General features: G+C 39.3%; 1 protein-coding gene and 2 pseudogenes across 3 annotated transcripts; 1 reads left to right on the forward strand and 2 right to left on the reverse strand.

Moving 5' to 3' along the window:
• The first annotated feature begins 4,840 nt into the window (after positions 1–4,840).
• LOC104607142 (cation/calcium exchanger 4 pseudogene) lies at positions 4,841–7,075 on the forward strand (annotated as a pseudogene). The gene has a single exon (XR_016084007.1). The product of XR_016084007.1 is annotated as a cation/calcium exchanger 4 pseudogene (transcript).
• Positions 7,076–7,897: 822 nt separating this feature from the next.
• On the reverse strand, positions 7,898–18,632 carry LOC104607216 (protein CHLORORESPIRATORY REDUCTION 6, chloroplastic-like; annotated as a pseudogene). The gene is made up of 4 exons (XR_016084008.1): positions 9,280–18,632; positions 8,875–8,991; positions 8,517–8,722; positions 7,898–8,431 (listed from the first exon to the last, which is right to left on the reverse strand). The product of XR_016084008.1 is annotated as a protein CHLORORESPIRATORY REDUCTION 6, chloroplastic-like (transcript).
• LOC104607143 (enolase 2-like) lies at positions 9,432–9,952 on the reverse strand. The gene is made up of 3 exons (XM_088900435.1): positions 9,839–9,952; positions 9,633–9,788; positions 9,432–9,551 (listed from the first exon to the last, which is right to left on the reverse strand). Exons 1-3 carry the CDS (start codon positions 9,950–9,952, stop codon positions 9,432–9,434), a joined length of 390 nt encoding a protein of 129 aa, XP_088756561.1.
• Positions 18,633–19,337: the final 705 nt, after the last annotated feature.

The following is a 19,337-nucleotide window of genomic DNA, read 5'->3' on the forward strand; positions in this document are numbered from 1 at the left end:
AATTGTTGGTTAGCCTATGAAGAGGAATTATGGAGATTGAAATCAAGAAAGCTATGGCTCAAAGAAGGAAACAGGAACACCTGATACTTCCACCTCCAAACAAAAAACAAGAGAATATGGTATAGCATTGAATGGTTTAAAGTAGGAACCCAATCATGGATCTCCGAGAGAGAACAGATAGGGAAGGCTTTCCAAGAGCACGTCCTCAAAATAAGTGGGCAGTCTAAGGACTTCAATCCCAACTCTGTAGATGGGTTGATCCATCCGGTCATCTCAACATCAGAGGGAGACCAACTTATTCACACACCAACAGAAGAAGAGGCCAAAACAACTCTCTTTTAAATGAACCCTCACAAGGTGCTGGGGCCCGATGGTTTCACTCCCTTCTTCTTCCAAAAGTACTGGCACATATTAGGAAGAGACCTAAGACAACTCATTGTAAATTTTTTTCATAGCCAACACCTACTTAAAGAGCTAAATCATATCACCTAGTCTTCATACCAAAAAAAGTAGGGGCAGAGAGTTAGTAGACCAATACCATCCAATTAGTCTTTGCAATGTGGTCTACAGGGTGCTAGAAAAAGTAATGGCTAATAGGCTCAAACCTCTTCTTCCCAAGATAATTGCTCCAAACTAGGCTGCCTTCATCAAAGGTAGAAACATTGTAGATAATGTAACCTTAGCCAAGGAGATAACCCACAAGATCAGGCACCAGAAGGGGAAAACCAGATGGGCAATGTTAAAAATTGACATGGCCAAAGCCTTTGATAGAATGGGGTGGGAATTTTTCATCCAAACCCTAAGAAAACTGGGGTTTCTAGAGAAATGGTGCAACCTTGTCAATCAGTGCATCACCACTGTCACCAACTCAATAAAATTAAATGGGAGTCCTCTTGAATTATTTCATACTAACAGAGGACTCCGGCAGGGGGACCCCCTATCACCCTATTTTTACATAATTGGAATGCAGGTACTAACAAAACTTTTGGAGAAGGAGGCTATGGAAGGCAGGCTGCAGGGCATAAAGCAAGCCAGGCACTCAGAACCCCTTTCCCATCTCCTGTTTGCTAATGATTGCCTCATTGTCAGTAAACCCACTCCAGAATCCCTCCTTGCTGCCAAATCTGCCCTCCTCCAATTTGAGCAAATAGCTGGCCAACAAATAAACTTCAACAAGTCAGGCATTGCCTTCAGTATGAACACGCATAGAACTCATCAGAGGCTCATGGGTCGTCTGGTAGGCATGAAATTAATGCAACCCAGGATGAAGTATTTGGGCGCTTGGATGGATGAAGCAAGAGGAGGCATTGGCCCTCATGCATAAACTCTTACAAAAACAAAAAGCCAATTGGACACTTGGAAAGCTAAAGTGCTTTCTCAAGCAGGCAGAACTACCATGCTAAAAGCGGTCGTCTAGAATATACCTGTCTACCAAATGTCCACCTCATTATTCCCAAAGTAGACTTTGAAAAGCTGGATTTGCAAACCAGTCTGAAGGGGGGCTAGGCCTCAGGAGGCCACAATATCCCTTGGAGTAGGATTTGCAAACCCAAATCTGAAGGGGGGATAGGCCTCAGGAAGGCAGAACCAATGAACAAAGCTCTTTTTGCAAAACACTTTTGAAGGTTGCTAACAGGAGAGAAAAACCTGTGGAAGGAGCAAATTCAGGCAAAATACCTAAGGAATAAGTTCATCTTTAAAGTCAAACCAAGGAGATCTCACTCACATTGGTGGCGAAACATCCTAAGTATTAGGAACGGTCTCACACCACATCTCTGTTGGAAAGTGGGGGATGGAACTCGCATCAACTCTCACGATGATCCTTAGATCCCAAGCCTTCCCTCTAATAAACCCCAACCCCAACAACTACAAGACCCAAATGTCAGAAATTGGATGGTCAAAGACTTCATCTCCTCTCAGGGGGTTTGAAACTCCCAACTGTTATACCATGTCTTCACAGATCCATCAGTTGAAGTTATCCTAAATATCCCTCTGACCCCACAAAGCTAAGAGGACAAGCTTTTTTGGAAAAGATCAAAGGATGGGGAGTATTCAGTTTGATCGACTTACAGAAGCTTCTCATACTCTGAAACTGTGGGTCCCTCTCGAGAACAAATCAAGTGCTCAAAATTATGGACCACAAAAGCCCCCTTTTGATGCCAACTCTTTAGATGGAAAGTCCTAATGAATGACGTAAAAACGAAGCACTCAATTTGGTTCTTAAGACACTCGGGGGACTCCACTTGTGTCCTTTGTGGCAATGCACTAGAAACGCAGGCACATCTCTTCTTTGATTGTCCCCTAGCAAGGGCAGTCTGGCTGTCAGCGCAAATTGGCTTCAACCCAGAAGCCTTCACTCTCTCAGGAACATCGAACTTCCTATCCTGGTGGATGAAAAGGAACCTCGAAAAGAAAAGCCTCTCAGACTTCTTCTTGGCTAGATTGCTAGCCATCTTGAGGGCTATATGGGATCACAGAAACAAAGTAGCCTTCAAAGGAAGGTCCCGAATCCCCTTTAAGTCATAAGAAAAGCCAACCTGTATGTTACAGATATAGAAGCTCAGAAATGGTTTCAATCTCAAATCCAATCTGAACAAAACGAAATTCCCACCCACAATCTACCCCTTGCATTTCACTCCATTGCGATAGTTGATGGATCTTAGAATCCAACAACGAATTCAACCTCCACAGGTTCATATATAGTCTTTTACACACACAATGTTTGCTTTGCAGAAGGACAACAGTGCAATGCCATTAACTTCTCAGAAGCTTAGCTCTGGGCAATCATCAGAGGCCTGAGAAGACTTATCTTGCTGGGTATCAACCATGCCATCATTTTGTCAGACGCAAAGGAGATCCTATAGAAACTCAAGGAAACCAGAGTAAACACAAGGTGGAATGAATAGTCACTGATCGAGCATATCAAATTCCTTCTCTCTTTTTTTGTGGATCTTAAAATTGTGTATGTAAACAGGAATGATGTAGGCCTAGCCCACGATATACTTAAAAGGGCCAATGTAAATAGATCTTATATTCTAACCCTTAGACCCCTCCCCCCGAGACACAACGCAACCTTAATATGAGGGGTCTTCTTTTGTATCCTTAGCTTCTTTTTGTGCAATGGATCTCTTTGCTTTCCAAAAAAAAAGAATGTTTATAAATTTATAGGGGAATTTAGAAATCTGCATTAGGTTTGTCCGTAATTTTCCATAGAAAATTCATTCCAATCAACAAATTACATCTATCAACAACCCTACAAAATTAGGAACATCAAATCTCAGACCAGGTCATTGATCTATATTGCTGAATGGCAAACTTAAGGAGTGCATATGCCACTTAGTTACAACTTACAAGACATAGATAATGTATATTCATATTAGACTCCACAACATGGGAAATTGGGAAGGAAGCAAGGTGTTTGTAGTCCTTCATCTAAAGTGGTGTGGGATTTAGCATCATTGCATCAGCTAGAGGGAAAGGACCAAAGGACCATTCTGTCCTCAAAAGGAGTAAAAATAAACTCCATGAAAGTAGAGTTCAAATCAGCCCCCCACAATGTCCCACAGCACATCCCTGCCATGTATTATGAACATCTCCCGATGATGATATCATCATTGAGAGATGTTCCCAATACACGGCGGGGATGTGTTGTGGAACGTTGTGGGGGGCTGATTTGAACTCATGAAAGTAGCCCTGTTGATGGATTCCTAACAAAAGGGAAGTAAATGGCTAAATGCTAAATACTTGAGGCCCAAAACTTTTTAAAAAAATAGGAAAATCAAAGGCTTTTTTAAAAGAAAAAAATCATATGAGATACCATTGGTAATAATTTACTCTTTCAAAAATTCTAGAACATGAAGAAAGAGATTATTATTATTAAGTATCTAAGCATTTTGAGCTTAAATGGTTAGAAAATGCATTTGCTTGGAAGTCAAATCTCCGCCCTACAACGTCCCACAGCATATTCCGATCGTGTATTAAGAACATCTCTCTATCATCATGGGGGGTGTTCGCAGCGGAATGTGCTGTGGGACGTTGTGGGGCGGAGATATGAATTCATTTGGTTGGACCATTTTAAGTGAAGAACGAGGCCAAATGGCAACACATGGGAAGTCTTACAACTCACAACCGCTCCAAAAGGTGTTTTAAGCAACAGTAAGGCGTTTCTTGAAACAACCATGTGATGTGACATTGAATCCTACGTTATCAAACAAGAAATATGGTGTTTTGTGATCGTTTCCAATGTGACGTGGTGTTTCAATTTCTTCAAGAAAACACCGGAAACGGCCATGATACCAAACACCTCCTTACAAGTTTCACGGTTACACCTTTATACGAAATTGTTTCGAAAATGTCCTTTCAACCGACGGAAGTCGAATAGACGATACAATATGGCCGCCGGGTGAGGGAGGAGAGGGGAAGAATTAGCAGCTTATTTCATGGGAGCTTCAGCTATCTCCTTCAGGGACCCTCTCGATACCTTAATCCGTCTTCGGAAAACTCTTCTTTCGCCTGTAAACTATAAGCTTTCCTCGAATTCATGATCTATTTCTGATTATCCTATTCCATGTTAAGATAATCTCTTCTATCGGTAATTTGAGATTGCCTTTTATCCTTCTTACCTAAAAAAAAAAACATTGCTTTTTATCCTTATATTGTTTCCTATTGAATCAAAAGTCTGGGTTTCGTCGTGCGTGAATAGAAACAATATCCAGATTCTGTTGAACGCCTACCAGTTTGGCAATTGAGATTTTTGAGGTTAGATTTCTGGATTTTTCGAATTCATGTCTCCCTGAATAATATCAGATTTTTAGGGCGGCAGGCCCCAAGAAAGAGGGGAATGGCAGAGCCGAACAATTTTTATCGAACGAGGCGCCGTCGATTTCGTGGAATTTTTAATTTGCTCTGTACTCTGGTGGTCTTTTTCTTCTTCTACAATCGCGAAGATATTCTGAGGAATCCTTTCCTCAGGCAGTTGCCTTCTACTCTTCCTCCTCAGTGGAGCTCGAGAGGCGATTTTTATGACCGAAAGGGTCATTCAGAGGTGATTCACAGGAGAATCGTTGAAATTGGTCTTAATTCGTCGAATTATCTGGTCGGTACTGATGGTGAAGTCCAGAATAATTTGACGGTAGGCAATCCATCAGTTTGCAGTGGATTATTGGAACACAAGGGTTACGCCAGCCAATGTGAGTACGTGAAATCTCAACCGCAGTGCGCATTAGATGGATTCTTTAATTACATTATGTTCTTCTACTGCGACTGTCAGAACTTTAGGATCTTGGGGTATGCCGTCTTGGGCACATGGCTTCTTGCTTTATTCTATATGTTAGGTAATACTGCAGCTGACTATTTTTGTTGTTCCTTGGAAAAGCTCTCAATTTTGTTGAAGCTTCACCCAACGGTTGCTGGTGTTTCTCTACTTCCTCTTGGAAATGGAGCTCCTGATGTATTTGCTAGCATTGCCGCTTTTGTGGGCACGGATGTAGGTGAGGTGGGTCTCAATAGTGTTTTGGGTGGAGCTGTTTTCGTTACTTGTGTTGTTGTTGGGACTGTCTCGCTTTGTGTTGCAGAGAAGAGGGTTCAAATTGATAGGAAATGCTTTATCAGAGATGTTAGTTTTTTCATCCTCACCCTAATATCACTTTCACAAATTTTGATAATTGGGAAAGTGAGCGTTGGTGGAGCAGTTGCCTTTGTCTCGGTCTATATTGCTTATGCTTTCTCTGTTGCTGCGAATGAGGTCTTGAGGAAACATGCCCGGAGGTTAAGGTTGGATGCTGTGACGCCATTGCTTCCAGTCAGAGAAAGTATCTTTTCCACAGGAAGTGAGGAAGATGAATCTATTTACAGCTCACTACTTGACATAGAATCTGAGAGTGATCCACCACACCTTCAAAATACCTTACCACAGTGGATGTGGGCTTCAAATGTGGCAATTTATTCAAATCAGACATTGAAGATTAGTGAGTTAGATAGCCCAAGGCTTTTGTGGGGATGGACTGATGAAGTAACTGATATTGATGACCGGTCACTTATTTCCTGTTCTAAAATATTTTCTCTGTTGGAGATGCCCTTAACACTCCCAAGAAGGTTGACAATTCCAATAGTTGAGGAGCAACGATGGTCCAAAGTTTATGCAGTCTCCAGTGCCTCATTGGCTCCCATGCTTCTGGCATTTCTGTGGAATACTCAAGATAATTTGGATTCTCAAAGCAGAAAAATTGCTTGTGTCATAGGTTTTCTGGTGGGTGGTACACTTGGTATTCTTGCCTTTCTCTTCACCCAATCTGATCAGCCACCCCGCAAGTTCTTATTTCCATGGGTTTTGGGGGGTTTTGTTATGAGTATCATTTGGTTCTACATTGTTGCCAATGAACTTGTTGCCCTCTTAGTGGCATTTGGTGTAATTCTAGGAATCAACCCATCAATACTTGGATTAACTGTGTTGGCCTGGGGCAATTCAATGGGTGATTTGATGTCAAATGTTGCACTGGCAATGAATGGTGGGGATGGTGTGCAGATTGCTTTGTCAGGATGCTATGCAGGGCCCATGTTCAACACACTTGTTGGTTTGGGGATCTCAATGCTGCTTGGAGCCTGGTCACAGAGGCCTGCATCTTACTTGGTTCCCCAAGATAGTAGTTTGTTTTATACAATGGGGTTTCTCATGTCAGGACTTATCTGGGCACTCATTGTTTTACCTCGGAATGACATGCGCCCTAGCAGGTTGTTGGGTGTGGGCCTCATAGTGCTTTATTTGCTATTCCTCTCAATCAGAATAAGCAGTGCAATAGGTGTTATATCACTGGCTGGTCTAAATTGACAGTTTTCTGACCTGCCAAAAGTGTGTTCATGAATTGTTCACGTTGGATGTTTATTTCAACCAAGGTCAGGAGCAGAATTATTGCAGTTTTCGTGTACAATCAAGTTTGGCTGGCATTGTGAACCCTTTGTATTGTACGTGACAATACAATGTATACATAAATACGTAGGACACTGTTTCCTTGATGTATGCATTACTGGTTTAATGATAATTGAACAGAGATCTGCTCAAATCAGTTGTTTCTTCAAATCTTTTATTGTGTGTGCATTTTGTCATACGCTTCTACTGTGCTGGCCCTGATTTGGCAAAAGGTGTTTTAACTGAACTTCTTAGAGTATGTGGCTTCATCTATCTACTTGGAGTTGCAAAATCACTTGATAACAACAGTTCAATTTCAGAACTGAAACAAAATTTGGTTAAACTGTTGCTAGTACTAACAATATGCATGTAACACTGACCATGTGATGGTAATGTAATTATTTGGCAGATAAAGTGTGAGTTTGAACTTTGAAGTATTAATATGGCTGACTATGAGATTGAACAGGATTCTTATTATTAATTTATTATGTTCAACATGTTGACCCCTTCAGCAGATTATTGGTTTTTGTTGATGTCAAAAGACAGAAGATCCATTTGTTGATCCACTGCTCATTTGTGATAAAGTAGTAATTTTGCTTTTCTCTTCATCTTTTTAGAGTGATCTGTGTGATATTGATAGGTGCTGTGCGGAGTCTTCTTACCACCCAGCGTTGTTAAACGAAACTACCATGCTGAATCCAACCACTTCGTGCATCTGTCTCTTCTCTAATACATTGATTTTTTTGAAAGGTGCCATTCCATGGAAAATTCTCTTCTTGACCTAGCCTGGAAAAGTACAATTATCTTATGGTTGGAGATTAGTTCTGTAAGCAAGGTATATATATATATTAGTAAAAGGGCACGTGTGTTGCACGTGGGAGGTTATAATGATAATGTCAACCATTGGATTAATAGAGAGAAATTTAATAAAGTTTTCTGGCAAACAAGGAAATTTAGAAATGAACAAAAATATTTGTTAACTACTATATAGAATAAATGAAAAATTTTTTGAATTATATTATACTCTGTCAAACAAAATGATACCTATTCTTCATTTGTTTTGTTTTGTTTTTTTTTTTTTTTTTTTTTTTGGAGTTTGAAGAGCAATACAATACTGCAGTCATCAAAACATTATACTTGTTATTGAAAAGGATTGCATTCACTTCTTTGTTGTCCTTCCACTCTAACTTTCTTGTTGCATCTTGTGGATGTTTCTCAAATTCAATATCCTCAATGCCAGTACTTATGAGCTTCACAAATTTGCTGGGAATTGGATATTCATGCAAGGTCCCACATATTGGAACTACAGAAATTCTCAGCTTATGATGGGGAAATGGGGTGTGCATCAATCAGATCAAACAATTCATCCCCTACAACAAATCCAAGCATTCTAGCCATGTCCCTTGTCTTCAACTTGGGCTTTGGAATTCTATGTTGCTTCAACCAAGAGTACACAATAAAAGCTTTCTTCATTGCAAACAATTCCAATGCCTCTGGGTTGAATACAACACCCATTCTCATGCTCATCTGCGAAAAGAAACTGGGACTTTAGGAATCTAATGGATTGTCTAACAAACAAACAAGTTAATCGACTTAATCAGTAATTCAGTACCTTGTGAGGAACCAACATGGCTGCATAGCGAGCAAGCTCTCCGGCTCACCAGTCCAATACAACAGGCAACCATGGATAAGAAGCATCAAGCCTCACAAACCATAGTCTTATATCTGGGAATTCAGATAGTTCACGAGGATCATATGGATCCTCTCTTGTATAATTTATGGTAAAACCAACTTTCCGTTCAAGAAGCTCTTTTGGCTCTGCAAAGACACCATGTGGAATTCTTGGAAATTCCATTACAAGAGTTTAAAATATGTAAAGTTGTAAAAACAGTTTTCAGCGATCATAAAGAGTTCAGATTCTTGGTCTGAAGCCTTATAGAGTCAGAAGTCACAAACGGATGATTACTTACCTGATGAAAGTGAGCTAATTACTGGTGATATGTCGAGATGCTGAATAATATCATTGTCTATAACTACGCCAAAACGCCCTTCTGTGAGAGGCATTGGGGGTTCCACCTTCGGAGTATCTGACAACCAAAGTTCAATATAGTTAAATCTAGTGAAATTCACGGATTCTAATTTGAGTCTCAGTAACCCTTTATCTTCTGTGTCATTTGACATTGTTATTGGATCTGTTACAATTCTGTGTAAGCCTAGTAACCTGACCCAGCTTCAGACCTAAGAAATTATAAATTTACGGTAACTTGCTTGATTTATATTCGGCTTGCACAGAGCTATATCAAACTCAAACTGGGGAACACTGTTTTAGTTATTTTATAAAATTGAACAAAGCAGAGCTATGTTTTAAGACATACTGTAAGAGAGAGAGAACTGAGAGCAGGTACCCCAGAGTTGCATATATGTGCCAATTACACATGCTGCCCTGCTTAAAATGATCGATCAATTATGACCCTCTAAAGCATCCATCCTTTAGAAGGCCAATACTATTTAAAAAGTTTTTAACTTCTCAATGATCTCGGTCACAGTACGAATTTGGTTGACGTTGAGAAGAAGCATTGCATGCCTTCTCTTTGACGGCTTTCTGAATCCTCTTTGGGTTGGTAACCAAGAGATCATCTCCCACAATCTGCACTTTTTCTCCAATTTCACATGTTAGCTTGTTGTAGTGTTCCTAGTCAACTTGGTCAAATGGATAATCAATGGATACAATTGGGTATTCAGAGACAAATGATTTGTAGAGATCCTTGAGTGCATCTCCAGAGATCTTCTGTGACCCATTATTGTTATCTTCCTTGAAGTTTAGGTCATACGTTTTGTCCTTCCGATAAAATTCAGAAGTAGTAACATCCATGCCAATAACAACCTGGACTGTGTTACCAGATTTAGCAATGGCTGTATTGAGCAACTCAAGACCTTGTTCTCCTGAATGTTAGGAGCAAAGCCTACTTCATTACCAACATTCATGGCATCTTGACCATACTTCTTTCTTATCACACCCTTCAAATTCTGATATACTTCAGAACCCATTTTCATGGCTTCTTTGAAGGATGAACCAGCCAATGCAAACCAGTCAATTGTTAACTCCTGAGCCAAATCCTTTATCTAAATGGTATGCTGGAGGAGTACCATCCAAACAAACTGCAAAGAATTGTGAACTTCAAGGTAAAATATAGTAACAACCAAAAAGAGGGAAAAATTCTCTAGGAGTTCAATCTCTTTACCTATCACCATTGAAGGGTAGGAAAGGAGAGAGGAAAATAAAAGAAAAGCATTAATAAAGTTATTACTTGCACCCTTAGCTACAGCAGTGTTTAGGACTAAAAATATATGATGTAAAAAAAATAATATAAATAAATATAAAGCTTGAGGTGGGGGGAGATTTGACAACTGACCCACTCCACATAAATTCAAATTTAAGTTGTTCTGGTTATGGGAGGGAGTTAAGCAACCACAGTGGGGAGGTTGCTCTAACCTCCCTACCCCATAACTGTCTCCCTCTATATAAGGGGGAGAGCAGAAGAAAATTGAACCGACAGATAGAAGAGAAGAGAGAAAGAAAAAAAAGAGAGAGAGAGAGAAAGAGAAGAAAAAGGAGAGAAGAGAGGAAATAAGGGAGAGAACTTACAGATCTACTGATTTAAGTGATACAGGTATAGATCTTTTTTTTTCCTTTAAAATATATCTATTATTAATCCTTATCTTATCTTATCTTCTCTCTCGAGTTCTATTAGAACTCAACATCTTATTTCAATATATATTCTGAAAAAGATTAATACTTGGAGACTAACTATTGTTATGTTCGGTGGATCTTATGCATCTCAAAAGAACATTCAATATAATGGATAAAAGACATGTTTCTGGATCCCACTGTTAATGGATTTTATCCACTTAAAAAGGGATAGGTGTGCTGATTTACCACCTGTAATGCCACTTGCTACTGATAATTTGCTGTCAAATGTTACAGAGAGACCCACTGTCATGTGGATCTTATATAAAACCTTGCAACAGTAGATCACAATGTTGCAATCGGTGGATCCTGTTCACCACATTCAAAGCTAAATATAAATTGACTGGGGATCATCACTCATTGTTGAAATCAACATAGTAGACCCACATTTATAATTGCTGGTTTGGTGGGTCCCATCCACTATAAACCCAAATAAGATTTAATAGTTAGTGTAATATTCAGTGGATTTCATCCACCTCAGGGGATATACTCCACTCTTATAATAGATATAAATACTTCTGTTTTGATGGGTCCCACCCATAATTAGGGGGACCCATTGTCATATTCCGTGGATCTTATCCACGTCAAAAGAAAAGAAAGTAAAAAAAGGACTATCTACTGTTTTAAATAACATGATTCAATGGGGTCCCCTTTCAGCTTAATAGGTCCCACTACCAAATTAATGGTGCGGTAGGTTTCATTATGGAATTTTTTTTATTTTAAAATATTCAAGTGGGTCACACCCATTATCAAATCAACCTAGTGAGTCCCACCTGTTAATGGGCTCATTATTAAAATATTCAATATAAAAACGATTAAAATGGGCCACACCCACTATCAAATCAATCTAATGGATTTCACATGTTAGTGGGGCTTACTATTAAAATATTCAATATAAAAACATTAAAGTGGGCTATACCCACTATTAAACCAATCTAATGGCCTGTCAGTGGGGCCTACTATCAAAATCTTCAAGTTTTAAGTCTTAAAGTGGGTTATGCTCACTAACAAATCAAACTAATGGATCCTACATGTTAGCGGGGCCCATTGTCAAAATATTTAAGTTTAAACCTCAAAGTGGGTCATGTCCACTATCAAATCAAACTAGTGGGGCCCACTTTTAAAATATTTAAGTTTAAAATCTTAAAGTGGGTCATGCCCACTAACAAATCAACCTAGTGGGTCACACTGTCAAATATTTGAGTTTAAAACATTAAAATGGGTCATGCCCACTATCAAATCAAACCAGTGGGTCCCACCTGTCAACAGGGCCCACTGTCAAAATATTTAAGTTTAAAATATTAAGGTGGGTCATACCCACCACCAAATCAGTATAGTGAGTCCCACATTTTACCGATTAACGGGACTCATTGTTAAGATGTATAAGTTTAAATACATAAGTACCCAATGGTATATGGGTCCTATGACCTGTCTACCAATTGTGGGGCCCACTAATGGGTATCACCCACTAAGAGTCCAAGATGATGGGACTGCTTATATCTGTTATTGGGTTTAACCCTTACAAAGTATCTCTTTCACATAAAATCAAAATCAAAGGGTATTTCCTTCGAGGAATATAATTAATGGGTTTTAGCAGACATAATGCATACTTATACATCCTGAATAGGGAAACCCTAATTCTACTCAAGTTCTTTTTTTTTATTATTATGAATTATGATCAAAACAAGCAGATTTAACATAAGTAATCTACACATATATCCCATTCACCTTAAATGTGACCAGTATACAGATTATAAATTTCGGCCATGAACTTGCATAAACCATTCTATGCACACCAATTGAAGTCAAAACAGGGGAGATACTACGAAATGAGAAGTATACACATTTCAAATAAACATTGGAGAAAGAAAATCGATCATTAAATGTTACTCCTAAACCTACTTGTTCACTCCTTAACCCCACCCTTGAAATGTCAATATAATGTAGCTTTTTTCCCAAAACACTAATGAAAAATATGAATTGCCAAACCATTATCACTAAACCTACCCTGTTCCCTCTATACCTGCAACACCAATTGGGGGAAAGGGGCATTTTAGTTTTTACCATTTTATCAATAGAGAAAAAGTCATGAAGCAAATTGGAACAAAAAGCTATCTACAATGATGATACTGAAGAATGATGATATAAAAAGGCATTCTATGTGTAGGAAACGTAGTTCCAAGTTAAATGTCAAACCCATATACCAGTTTTAGCATAAACAATTTGGGTCTCTTGCAATTTCATGGACACTTGGTATTAAATTTACTATAGATAATATGGAATTGATAAATTTAAAGAAACATGAAAAAATTTCCCTCAAGAGAACTTGGTTTATTTTTCTTTCCTTATGTATTTGAAAATTATGGCTTCTGGCATTAATCAGAGTATGTCCTCTAGATGCAAAGCACCAGAGTGACTCTTCAATAATCAGCATTCTCTTACCTGGCTCCTTGTATAGATTTAAGAGGGTTAGGTCTGCAAATGAGTTCCTTTACCTTAAGACAAATTAAAGTTGCAACCAACAACTGTGATGCAGCAAACAAGATTGGAGAAGGTGGTTTTGGATCTGTTTACAAGGTACACTACTTAAACAGCCTATACAATGTTTGGTAAAATATTAGTTGGGTTTAATTTGTATGCCATTACTCCTTTCTTCCACATCAAAGCAAGGAAAGAGTGAATTTGTAAATGAGATTAACATGATTTCTGGATTGCAACACCCAAATCTTGCCAAACTTCATGTTGTTGTATCGAATAAGACCATTTGGGGAATTGCTGCCCCTTCAAAATTCAAAATTTTCTCTTGGATGGTCACAAGGGAGAAGTACCTCACAAAGGAAATGCTGATAAAGATAGGCTTTATTACTCCAGACCTGCTCTGTCTACTTTGTGGCCAAGAAACTAAATCCTCAAACCATCTACTCATCCACTGTAGTTTTCCTACGACAGTATGAAGTCACTTTTAAACTCAGTTCATTTAAACTGGTCCAAGGTCGGTAAAGCTATTAAAAAGGTGGAAGATTCCAGGTATGTCCAAAAAAGGAAGATTTATGTAGATAGATATTCCAATTGAAAGAAATGGCTGGATTTTCAAGCAGAAAGCAAAGCCAGAGGTAGGGGTGACTAATTATGTAGTAGAGGTTCTAAAGGGCTGGATGCCAACATCTAATGTATATAAAGATGATATTTTTTGAGCGTGGATTTTTTTAGGGTTAGTAAATGGGTTTATATTTGTGCAGCTTCTTACTATACAGGATATGTAATTTTCGACACTAATACAATATACTTTACCTTTTCTCAAAAGAAAAAAAGTTATAACTTGCTTGCTAGTTCTTTTAAGAATTATAATCAATCCATACTACCATTTCACTTGGACAACTGAAGGACCTAAAAGTATGTGGTATGCAGTTGACAAACATGCATTGTTCTGTATGTCATTTATTTTCTGGTCTGACATAGACTAACTACAACATGTAATTGGGTTTAAAATTCCAAATCTTCAAATGTCCAGAGGATATTAAGACTTGTTAAGATTAAGTTCATGCTGTATTCAATTAATGATGTATCGGAAGAATATATGAAATGAGACCAAAAAGATACTGACTACCAAAATTTAATTCCAGAATTGATTACAGTAAACAAAATTAAACCCCAAAGCATTGTAAGGATAGGCTCCATAAGTACAAATAAAAACCACAATGTATTAAGAGGTGATTTGACAATTCTAAGCATTCACTGCATAAGGACAGATATCATTATTCAGTATCATTCCTATTCTAATCAGATTGACTTTGTCAAACATTTATCAAGTGATTCTATAGGTTACCCGAAGGAAAACATGCCTGCAGAACTGGTAATCAGGACCCTCAAGGGTTCCTTTTCAACCTTGAGAAAACTCGTTGGGTAAATAGATGGAACTTTCTAATAGATGGTTCATTGGGTAAAGAGAGATTTGAATGAAACATGGGGCAGGTTCTTTGGGGATACTACAGTACACTCTTACAGGGTCCCATACAGGGAGATTATACAGTACACTCTTATGCTGCAGTGAGATTCAAATAATTTAGTGTTAGTAGGGGGATTATACAGTAGACTCTTATTCTGCAGAGAGATTAAAATTACTTAGAGTGACACTCCTATGCTGCAGTGAAGAACAGAGAGATTGATAAGAGGTTGTATTTGGTACCATTTACATACTTAGAAAGAAACATGGGGCAGGTTCTATGGGGATACTACAGTACACTCTTACATGGTTCCATACCCTGTAAGAGTGTATGTGTGTTCCATATATAGTGGAATTCTTTGGAAAAACCTTGTACAGGGTTTTCATTATTTTTTTGAAGAAGGTAAAGTATTATATTGAAGAACAAACAAAAGTACATCAGCCCATGTACAAAGAAGACCTCTACAAAGGGATTATACAAAAAGATCATTTAAAAAGAAGGTTCAACTTGTACAATCCCAATGGTAAAGTTGGGATTATACAATCTCATTGTACAGTAGCTACTGTATAATCCCTCTGTACAGTACAGTACTACAGTGGGAATATACAAGGTTTTCATAGACAGCTATTGTATAATCCCTCTGTATAATCTCATTGGAATTATACAACTTACCATCTCATTGGGATTATACAGCTACTGTATACACCAACTTTACCATCTCATTGGAACCGATTCTGTGATAAGCTCATCAAATAATTTCACTCTATCTGATGTGGGATCTGACTTCTGAGATGTTATTGACCAGTCACTTTTGTTAATAATGCAGATGTACTACTGTATGAGCAGAATATGGAGGAAGAAACAGCCAAGAAGGAGATTATACGAAGTCTGAAAGTTTTACAAGGATAGCTTGGAGAGAAGCCATACTTCGGGGGTGAGACCTTTGGCTTTGTGGAACTGAGCCTTGTTCCCTTCTACAGCTGGTTTTACTCCACTGAGACCTGTGGGAACTTCAGCATTGAATCTGAGTGCCCAAAGATAGTGGCTTGGGGGAAAAGGTACATGGAGAGGGAAAGTGTCTACGAGACTCTTCCCCACCACCACAAGATATACGAATTTGTATTGCAGCTCAAAAAGAGGCTTGGGATAGAGTAAGCTATATATAGACTTCTCTCTTGGCAATATAGTAAATATATACAGGATTAATATTTGAGCATGCATGTATGTACCGAAAATTGCTGATGTATTTGGCTATATATGTGAAATAAAAAGTTAATTAGGAATTATTGATGTGATGAAGCCATAAATTAGCAGGTTTATATGTATATGATGAATATAATAAAGCATCTGTTTTTTTAATGTTTGCTATATAAAGCAATAGGAAGGCTTCCAATTAGGTAGTTATCTCCCAACATTAGTTGTACAAGAGATGAACTTGGGAGCCATGAACTTCGTGGAGGCTAAACGATGGAGAAAGTACCTCAAGGTGGAGGCGAAGAACTTTCTGCTGGAAGAACTAAGAATCAGAGGGCAGATTAGCGTGAAAATCAGGGAAGATAAGCTGGCTACGGTGCTGTTGGTAGGACTGAATGTGGTAGAATGGTTCAGAGACTTTGTAGTTGCAGCATGTGCAAAAGGAAAGGACGGATGCTGGAAAGAACTTATAACAGAGGTGGGAAGGAGATATGTGGTGGAAAGCAGGAAAAACCACAAAGGGTTCTTCATAACACTATTAGAGCAGTATGATAATGCCCGGAAGCAGATGGTCTGCTTTCCAGAAGGAAGGAAGAGCCAAGGGTGGATAGAAATAGTCAAAGCCATGAGAGATTTTATATCTAGAATGAAGATGAAATAGGAAAAAGGTGTGGAGAAGAAGGCAAAAGAGGTTGTCCTGAAGACAGGAGTGAACTTTGAGCCTCCCAACAGAATGGTCCCTACCCTAGTGCAAGATGGAAACAAAGCAGCAATATTGACTTCGGCAGCAACAGGAGAGTGGTCCAACAAACTGTAGTTGAAGTCGATAAACCAGGTAGAAACTGGGAGGAGATTGCTGAGTTGGTCACAAAACAGCTGAGGATGACGACCACATATGTATTAACTCCTTTTGATGGATGCAAAGCTTTGCTAGATCCTCTGGACAATAAGACAGAAGTTGAGGTCGTGTGCTTGCAAGATAAACTGGGGTCGATGAACATTTACAGGTGGTCTCCTTCATCAAACTCGAAGGAATACTCGGTAATGGGTGGAGTTAAAGTACGCGTGGTGGGTCTACCTTTCCATCTGTGGAAGGATGAAGTAGTAGAAGCCATTGCATCATTATGTGGAGCAAGATTGGCGGGTGTGTTTGGGGAGATCTAAGGTTTGCAGCAATCTTACTAGATGGTGTCAAGCCCAAGGAGATTCCCAGAAAAGTGAACCTGAGAGTTGAAGGAGCGTTCATGGCGGTCTGGTTGACTTCCTCCATTGAAGCTGAAATGTGGAAGGAAGCTCGTAGGGAGGAAGATGGTAAGGTTGAAGAAGAAACATTACGTGGCAGTAAGGGGTTGGCTAACCTACAAGGTAGACACAGTTACACAAAAGAGGGCAGCCAAAAGCTTTGCTGGTGATCAACAAGGCATGAGATAGACACCTGACAGAACATATGCACTAGCAGTAACACATGGCGTCCAAGCTACTTCATTAAATGCACATGTTTAACTGAGAAAAGGTGAGAAAGGGGGAAGAGAGTAAGGGAGCTGAAAAGCTGGGGACTTTTAAAATTAATAGGGCCCAAATCCCAATCTCTACCCAATCCGGGCCAAATAATTGAGAATGGGCTTTCCCCAAGTGGTGGGCCCCAATTATTAAAAATTAGGCCAAATAATAATAGAAGGGACAATGTTTATAATGGGCCGACCATTGGGGGCCTATCTAAGGCGGGACAGAAGGAACATTTCGTTAAAAGTCCAAATCGGCCGAACATTATCAGCCCATCAAAGAGGATCACATGTTTTTAAAAAGGTCATGTGACTAAGGGGGGAGAGTCGATAGATGGTAAAGTCCATCTATCTTCTTCTTCGTTGATCTCAACAGGCCGAATACCATGGAGAGAGAAGTTCGCCATTTCAGGGAACTCCCTACACTGGGTCGCGGCAAAAAAGATAAGCAGACTGTCGCCAGAAAGACGCAATCCAAGGAGCTTCGGGCGAATTGATCTTGAAGGGCGGAAGGAGCATGCATGCTCTGAGCAAGACGAAGCTAGTGAGACCGATTCAGACTATACAGTGAGCTTAGGGAGCATTGACCTGAGCAGAACGAGAAGTGTTTTTGATGAAGACAGTTGGGGTACAGAGGTGCATTTTCAAGAAAACAAAGAAGAAGATGTTTCTTAAAAAGATGAAGAAGACGATGTGAATGATTTGGATCATCTGACAAGATCTGAGGTTCAGGTGATGCCTGCACTCGCAAGGGAAGTCAGTCCAGTAGCTCAGGAAAACCAGGATACAAGGTCGGTAAGGAAAAATCCTAACACCTTGGTCTGTAATGTAATACCGGAAGAAGGAAAGCACGGGAAGAATAGTTCAATTGCTAAAGTTGATAGGATACTCCAGCATCCCGAGCGGAAGTTCTAGTCGGGGGAAAGAGAAGAGAGAATGGCGGGTCTGAGAGAGAACTGAGAGGGAAAGAAGCGGCTCCTAGAGAGAGAAATTAGAGAGAATATGGGAGATGATCTATGCATTGTTGGAAGAATACAAAGAGAAGGAGGAGGAACTAGGCCAAAGGGAGAGAGCAGAAATTTCTCAAGAGAAGGAATTCTATAGAAGTTCCGAGTTAGGGGGAGGGGTAGCTGAAGTTAATGCACCATCTAGGAAGTTCGAGGGTAACAATAAAAGGAAAAAGAAAAAGAGATCAGAAGTGGAAAAATGGATTTCAGATATTGAGGGTGACATTGAATTTAGCTGGAGAGGGGAAAGAAGAAAGATTTGCAGTAGGTAGAGTCTCTTGGGAAGGGTTTTTTGAAAAGTACTCAATGAAAATCATAAGTTGGAATGTGAGAGGATTGGGAAGTAAGAGAAGTAGAAGGGCTATTAAAGACCTACTAAGAAGAGAGAAACAAGACATAGTATTGATATAAGAAACCAAGTTGGCAGAAATGGATAAAAGGTGGGTCAGAAGTATATGGAGATCAAGAAGAGTTTGCTGGACCTCGACCCCTTCTTGGGGTGCCTCTGGAGGTATAGTAACACTATGGAGGGAGGATGTTGTAGAATCAATGGAGGAGCTAATAGAGAGATTTTTTGTGTCATTAAAGGTCAGGAATGTGAGGGATGGATTTACTTGGGTTTTAACCAATGTCTATGGGCCAAACACATATAGAGAGAGGAATGAGATGTGAGAAGAATTGTATGGAATATGGGGCTTATGGTAGGGTCCTTGGTGTCTTGGAGGGGACTTTAATGCAATTAGGTTCTGTAATGAATCCAACAACCCCCAGAGAACAGTAACTACCAGTATGAGAAAGTTTAATGAATTTATTAGTAATTGTGGTCTAAAAGATTTACCTCTCTTACAAGCCAACTTTACTTGGTCTAATTTTCAAGAAAACCCTTTTTGTTCGAAATTAGATAGATTCCTCTTTAATGAAGAGTGGGAGAGTCATTGGAGGAACCTAATGGCTAGAGCATTACCTAGAGTCATTTCTGATCATTGCCCTATCTAGTTAGGTCCTGAAACATTAGCCTTTGGCCCATGGCCTTTTAGA

The sequence above is a fragment of the Nelumbo nucifera genome, chromosome 3, assembly GCF_055504915.1.
Source record: "Nelumbo nucifera cultivar China Antique chromosome 3, China Antique-T2T, whole genome shotgun sequence".
NCBI classification, from domain to species: Eukaryota; Viridiplantae; Streptophyta; class Magnoliopsida; order Proteales; family Nelumbonaceae; genus Nelumbo; species Nelumbo nucifera.

Bases quoted from the DNA above. Each gene is read 5' to 3' on its own strand.
- LOC104607143 (XM_088900435.1), bottom strand. From the start codon at position 9,952: ATGGGTTCTGAAGTATATCAGAATTTGAAGGGTGTGATAAGAAAGAAG. The intron at 9,789-9,838 runs GTCTTGAGTTGC...AACACAGTCCAG, and splicing joins CTAACATTCAGGAGAACAAG to GTTGTTATTGGCATGGATGT. The intron at 9,552-9,632 runs GTATCCATTGAT...GAAAAAGTGCAG, and splicing joins TTGTCTCTGAATACCCAATT to ATTGTGGGAGATGATCTCTT.